The 7,364-nt window shown below is 40.3% G+C and overlaps 1 protein-coding gene across 1 annotated transcript; it reads left to right on the top strand.

Moving 5' to 3' along the window:
- The first annotated feature begins 882 nt into the window (after nt 1-882).
- LOC114441118 (dynein heavy chain 2, axonemal-like) lies at nt 883-7,030 on the top strand. The gene is made up of 19 exons (XM_028413903.1): nt 883-942; nt 1,074-1,254; nt 1,333-1,425; nt 1,526-1,764; nt 1,935-2,126; nt 2,204-2,361; nt 2,437-2,524; nt 2,669-2,874; nt 3,129-3,258; nt 3,449-3,631; nt 3,752-3,966; nt 4,056-4,202; nt 4,728-4,884; nt 4,988-5,097; nt 5,641-5,770; nt 5,916-6,104; nt 6,309-6,438; nt 6,544-6,712; nt 6,880-7,030. The coding sequence occupies exons 1-19, from the start codon at nt 883-885 to the stop codon at nt 7,028-7,030; spliced, it is 2,928 nt and encodes a 975-aa protein (XP_028269704.1).
- Nucleotides 7,031-7,364: the final 334 nt, after the last annotated feature.

Raw genomic sequence — 7,364 nt, 5'->3', positions numbered from 1 at the left:
CTATTTTGTTAGCTAGGCTACATCTATGGCGTACGTTAATGTAGATGAAAACACGAGTTGTTTATTAGTAAATATAAGTGAGCTTTAAATGTAAGAGTCAATAAAAGCAGTGTAAGCTAAATGGCCAAGGTCTTAGTAACAATGCTGAGATATGCTCTGTTAACGTAAAAAACGGCAATGAATCATTACTTAAACTTTTAAATTCAAATCTGTTTGCTTCATTTGCACATCACTAGTAATTATGTTTTTGTCTCTGTGTGCATTCACATGTTTCCATAGCCATGGCGGAAGGAGTAAATTTGGAGGTGGGGGCTTCGAAAGAACAGGAAGAGGATTATAATAAAGCCATTCGTCAGGTAAAGATGGATAGTGGATCCACATTCTGTAACTTTACCTCATACTACAGAATTTTAACTTAACATGGATATATATTTCCCCTAAAAAATTAAGGCAGAATAAATAGCTGTCTTTTTGACAAAGTTACCGTCTAAGCTAACAGACCTACCTGTTATATTTACTTTAATACAAAATGAAAGTGCAGAAAAGTCTTGCACATCCTAATATGTTGGCAATAGGTGCACTGAAGGTTCAGTTCAGTGCATACATGGGAGGTGTTCAGACGCACAATGTGTCAAATGTGTGTCAGTGTTGAGTATTATACTCTCTACTACTTGCTTAGCAAAATATTTAGTTTTAGTTTCAATTTTGCAAAGTATCCTTGGTTCACAGATTTTCCATTTGCCCTCTCCTTTCTTTTTCTTTTGTCTGCCCATCCACTGGAAGTTGTTTATCTGTTTTGCACCTGGTGTACCCAATGAATACTGGACAGAGGAGAATGAGAAGGCATTGGATACATTTATTATGGACACCTCCATCAGAACCATGATAATCTACAATGATACCTCTGTCGGGCTTCGTGTGGTGTACTCCATGCCATCATTGGTACAGTATTTTACTTTCTTCTCTACTCTCAACTGATTTCTTATTATGAACAAATCAGATTATTTATTTATAGTATTTCTGTAGATTTTTCTCTTTTATTTCACCATTGTATATAAATGTTTGCCTTACAGGAAGAAGTAGAGAAGCTGTCCTATTTTATCCGCAAGCCAGGAGCTGTAATCACAGTGGAGACGTTTTATGAGGCCCTCCAATTTGGCTGTGTGCATGGCAATGCCATCCAGAGTCTGTTGCAGTTCATGAACTCCATTGCCAACACCGAAGAGATGCACTGCTACCTTTTCAGTATTACAGGTATTTAAATCAGGAAATTGGAGTTCACATTTCTGATGATGTGTTGCAGTGTCATAATTGAAAGATTTTTTTTTACAGATGAGATGTTTGTTGTGTATATCCCATCTGAAGCCCTACAGTGCAGTCCTGAGGAAGCCTGCAAAGACAAGAGTCTGGTACAGAGAATTGAGAGTAAGCTTGAGAAACCATTTATGTTTGTGACTCTTTGTTCAATACACAGTCCTTGTCTGTGTTTTTTTCCACCACTCACTCATTTTTTATCACATTATAGCTGTTATGATTCACTGGATGGACCAGATCAAGGAGCTACTGAATGAACAAGAAATAGTGACAATGATGGACAATTGTGGTCCGCTGCCAGAGATTGACTTCTGGGAGAGGCGCTACGCCAAGCTGTTGGACATCACCCAGCAGCTAGAAAAGTCAGAGGTCAGACACATCCAGAATATCCTGCAGCTTGCTTCCTCTCTGTATGTACATCGCTTTTGCGAAGTAGCCAACAAAATTCAGGTATGTAACACAAAACAATCATTTTCTTACAACAGTACTATACATGTAATGTCTCCTGAGTATTTCTTATTTATTCTGTTCAGCAATTTGTTATGTAGAAAGTTATTCTGTAATTTCTAATGTAGGAATTTGATATCATATCATATTTTCCTTCTGTGTGTGGTGTCCAGGAGTGCTGTCTGCAGGCCAAGTCAAACCTGACCTTTCTGTCCATACTGAAGGAGCCCTGCAAAGAGCTAGCCCAACTCAAACCAAGCCAAGTTGCTTCCAAGCTGCCGAACATTGTCAATCTTATTCGTATTATCTGGAACAACTCCATCCACTACAACAGCAGTGAGAGGATCACCGGCCTCTTTCGGCAGGTATGTGAATATATATGTTAAATACATCCACACCACATGTAACCAACCCACCAACTTTTTGTGTTTGTTTTCTGCAGATAAGCAATCAAATCATCTACCTGTGCTCCCAAAGCATCTCCCTGGACAAGATTTTTAAGGGCCACGTGTTATCCAGCAAACAAGTCCTCGCTGACTGTTTGCAGTGCTGCACGTCCTGGAAGGAAATTTATCTGCAGGCTTCACAGCTGCACTCCAAGTAGGAGAGTTTTCATCTGTACAGAGTACACAGCTGAGTTTATTTGTAATGCTACATGTCTGTTCTTTATTTCAGGTATTCCCCTAAAGGCTGGGATCTGGATGAAACAAGGTTTTTCGTGGTGATTGATGCTTTCATTCAGAGGCTCACTGACCTGCTTGAGGTAAACACAGTAGCATCTGCATGTTATGTCGGCGGACATAGCTGACATGACCAAATGGCCCAAGTTGACTAGGCTTCTTTTTGAATATATTGTAAATCCCTGGAACATATTTTGATTTATTATTATTTTCTCGTCCCCTCTCAGGTGTGTGACTGTCAGCATCAATTTGCCCGTTGGGAGGATGGAGAGCAGACATCCCTGCCATGCTTTGGTGGTCTCCAAGGGGAAGAGTTCACCGGCACCCTCCAGACACTGGAAGATACATTTCATCATGGCCTGCAGAACCTGTGCTCTGTTGATAAAGCCATCTTTGATGTCACTGATAACACATGGTGCAGTGAATTCAGCAGGTTGATCTAATGCTTTTTATTCTTAAGACTAAATATTTTAGCAGGAAAATATTTAATGTACTACCGAATTCCCAAAATGTGTTTTATGGGTATGTGTAAGAATTGGCCACATCAGAAGGTGCTTCCCTTTAGACAGAGACATTTTCCAAAGAAAGCACTCACTTGTGCGCATGCATAATATCTAAATATCTATAATGTGTGTTCGTGTGCACTCCTGTTTTAATGTGCTTCTGAAGTGTTTTTTGTGTACACAGATTTTGCGCACTGGTAAAGAATCTGGAAATGATGATGCAGAACTTGATCAATTCAGTATTTAAGACAGTGTACTTATTCGAGGAAGGAGTCCGGCTTCTGGACATTTTCAGGCCTGTGTCTGCTCGTGAGGTATCATTCACAGTCTATACATTAGATTTGTCATTAGTTACTTCAACTTAATTTATTTAAAATTCTATTACTTAGAACAAATAGGCAAAAGTAACCGCACTTTTAGGCTAGATGCATTGTTTATAGTCTGTCCCATGTTTGCCTTCTCTTGCACTCACACAATTCATACATACAATCTTCTCAATCACAGGCCATTAAGCGCGTCACAGATGAAAAGGCAGAGGAGGTGTACAACATTTTTAACAAGGAGCTCAAAATGGTTAACAATATCCTTAACAAGAACACAAGTTCTTCTTCTCTCCATATGCCCAAGATATCAGCACATGTCTACAAGCTGATGGGCCTCAAACATCGTTTAGAGACACCCATGGAGGTGAGTGCATAACACTATACATATCAAACCTGCTTTTTTTTTGTGTGTGATGGTTACTTCACTACATCCTTTTATTCTTTCCTGGATTTTCTCCCTTTTGTCCTCTTTATCCCACTTTAGGTGCTCCAAAAGGCTTACTTCATGCCTGACTCTAACACACGCAAAGCAGTAGTTTCCTCCTGTAGCCAGACAATCCAGGTTTTAGATGAGCTAGTCAGGAAGAGCTTCAGTGAGTGGAGCCAGAAATTGGACGGACAGCACTTAAAGAGCCTGGAGCAGCCACTCATGGTGCGCTACGCAGACGGGTCGAACCAGCTGGACATCAACTTTGACAAGTGGGTCTAACAAAAGTACACACAAATTACACAAAAGACACAAAGTTTCACACTACGACTGTAAAATCTCCTTGTGTGTTCTTTTCCAGAAACCTGCTGGAGATGTTCTCTGAAATCTGCCACTGGAAACGACTAAAATTTGAGATCCCCCAGATTGTGTCTGACATATACCAGGAGAAGGATGATCTCAAACTCCTCAGGGATAGGGTCGTGATGCTGATCAGGAATTATAACAGGTCACACACACGCACGCACATACTGTATATGTTTGCATTGTACCATTTGTACCTCTTCCCTCTGGAAAGAGGTACAGGAGCATCAGAACTCACACCAACAGACTGAGACACAGCTTCTTCCCCAGAGCTGTGAAATCCATCACTCCACTATCCCATACACATCCCACCCACCCAAAGACTGAGTAATAAACCTCTGTACACAGACACTGTGCACTTTAAACCATTAATACACTGCTTCTTGTACAATATATTCATACTGGTCACTTTAAACATTTAATTTGCACTGTTAGTTTTACTCTTTTTATTCTTATTCTATTTTATATTTATGTAGGTATATTTTAAGCATGCCTCTTTTTTATTTTATGTGTCCAACTGTGTGCCTAAGCCAAGAGCTGCTAAACAAAATTTCATTGTACCCTGCATAGTGACAATAAAGATTCTTCATTCTTGATTCTTGTAATCACACATTGAACTCAAAATGCTTTTATCTAATGTTTTTTTTATCTCCGTTTGGGTACACATCAGGATCATCGGAATGCTGTCCCCAAACGAGCTGAGCCTGTTTAGGGATAAACTTCGTTTCATTGATGAGAAGATTCAGCCAGGTCTAACCAGCCTCACGTGGTTGTCCAAAGCAGCTTCCACTGCGTTTGTCTGTGACTCCCTCCCTCATGTTGACAAGGTTGTAACATGTCATTACAAAAACAGTTTAAAGATAATCATCAATGGATTATAATTACTGAGCAGTTCCTCTTGTCATCTCTCCTTTCCAATAATCACTCTAGCTCCAGGTGATAGTAGATGATTACAAAGAGTCATATGTTTCCATATGCAACCTCTTCCACCAGATTAGTGAAGCACTGCTGGTTAGACTGGATGAAAACACTGTGTACAGGTAACTACAAATGTAATTAAAGCTGCAAGCAGCGACTCACAGCCGCCGCCTCCCCTATCGTCCCACATCCTCTCTCCCCCTGTACTGGCACTAGCTGTGGTCTGCAGGGCAGAAGAGTACACCAAAACACACATATAGAAAAGAGGATAGAAAAGACAGGTCCTCCAGCCAGTAGGTGGCGCAGTGACTGTAGCAATACGATACAGCCAGAAAAACATCTATTTCTTGTGAGTTGGTGAAGGGTAAACTTTGTGGCAGTGCCACAGCCAGACGGCATGACAAAGTGCTGCGTTTTTGATAACTTTTGGTCCCTAACCCCTTAAGTGCAAGTGCACCAATTTTCAGCCCTATCAAGCAATTCCCCTAAGAGGAGTTTGCAAAAGTGTGGGGAGTGCAAAATGTTAATATTAATTAAAAAAATTGCATTTCAATCGGGCTCTGGCACGTTTCTTGCTCGGACCCTAATGATGACCTTCAAGCATTGATTTTATACCCATACAGTACATTTTTTCATTTGATTTGATTTACCTCATTGTATTGTAGGAACTTGGAGTTTGAGGACGACCAGAAAGTTCACCAGCAGAGCCAACTCAAAATAATCCAGTCTGCACACCACGCTATTGCTGATATCCTGACCCACCTCAACAGAATTTTCAATACTGATGGAACTGAGGTACATGTCATTCACTTAGTAGTGGTAGGGTTCCACCATGTATATGCATGTGTAATTTAAGGAGTGGTTTACTTGTAAAGTAATAGCATAATAGTGATGCTTTTACAAGAATGGGTACTTTACAAGGTTTTTCATGGCATTTCAGGTCCAGGAAGCCTGGGTGGCCTTCACAGAGAAGGTGGACCACGTGGTAGAGGAAGCTCTTAGACGTAACATCAAGAAATCCATGAAGAAGCTATCTAGAGCCATCAATGGGGATAGCAAGACATCACCCAATCCCTTGCTCAAAGTCTTCGTAGAACCGCGTCAGGCATCTCCCCAAACTGAACCAAAGGTCCATGTGATAATGATTTGGTTTCACTTTAACATGTTCATTGTATACTGTACTCATTTTTCAGGCACACTTTAGGCTGTCTTTAAGAGGCTTTTATTCATCTGCAACTAGAGCTCAATGTTGCCATGTAGCCTTGTTTTTACAGCTCTTTAAAAGTCAAAGAAATACAAGAAAATTGAGTGTATGTCTGTGGTGGTTTGACAGGTGGAGTTCTCTCCAAGTCTCGCAAAGCTTGAACAGATTCTAAACATTTTGCCCCAGCTCATCAGCATCATCTCAGACATTGAACGCCTCACAGAAGGCTCTCAGCTAAATCCGATACACGTCAACATAGGTTTGAACATTTTTTACATTCTGCATAAACAGTATGTATATGCGACTATATGTGTCATTTGGTGCCTTTTATCTGGTGTCACCCTGGTCTTCTCTTATCCCTCAGAGCAAAATGAAGAGATAAGAAATATTCAGGAAGCTGTTTCTGCAGGGATGGCTGCCAATGCCAACCTCTTGCAGGACTGTGTGAAGACATGGGACCAATACAGGGACATCTGGAAGTTCAACTTTGAACAGGACCTGTCAGTATCTTCTCTTGATGCAGCTATATGCAGGTAAAAATGAACATGATCTAAAGTAAATACAATGCAAAATGTATTGTAAATTTTTTACACCCAGTACTCTAATTATCACCCTGTAATGCATGACTGCAAAAAAACATGCTCCAGATGTGCATACCAAGATTTCCTAAGCTTTGTCTGCCTCATTTGCTGCTCTGTAGGTACACAGAGATAACCAACAATGTTCAACAGGAAGAGACTGTATTTAACATCGGATTCATCGTGCTGGACTGTTCACTTCTCAAGTCCTTGTTGGTACAGCACTGCACTGAGATTACCCAGTTTCTCAGTCAGATCCGCCTTAAATATTAGTGTGCAGGTGTTAGTGTGCAGTAAACCACAATAGTTAACTATGGTTTATTATGCTGCTGGAGGTGTCATGACCTGGTGTTTATTTATGGTTTTGTTTTCCTTGTTTTGGGTTTTTAGTTTAATCTGTGTTTAGTTGTTGTTATTTTCCTGTAGTTCTGGTGTTTTGTTTCCTTGGGTTTGTGTTTTGTGTTTCTAGTTGTCTAGTTGTCTAGTCTTGTTTTGTGTTTCTAGTTGTCTAGTCTTGTTTTGTGTTTCTAGTTGTCTAGTCTTGTTTTGTGTTTCTAGTTGTCTAGTCTTGTCTTGTTTTGTGTTTCTAGTTGTCTAGTCTTGTTTT

The sequence above is a fragment of the Parambassis ranga genome, chromosome 9, assembly GCF_900634625.1.
Source record: "Parambassis ranga chromosome 9, fParRan2.1, whole genome shotgun sequence".
Lineage (NCBI taxonomy): Eukaryota > Metazoa > Chordata > Actinopteri > Ambassidae > Parambassis > Parambassis ranga.
This window is presented reverse-complemented; position numbering and strand designations above follow the sequence as displayed.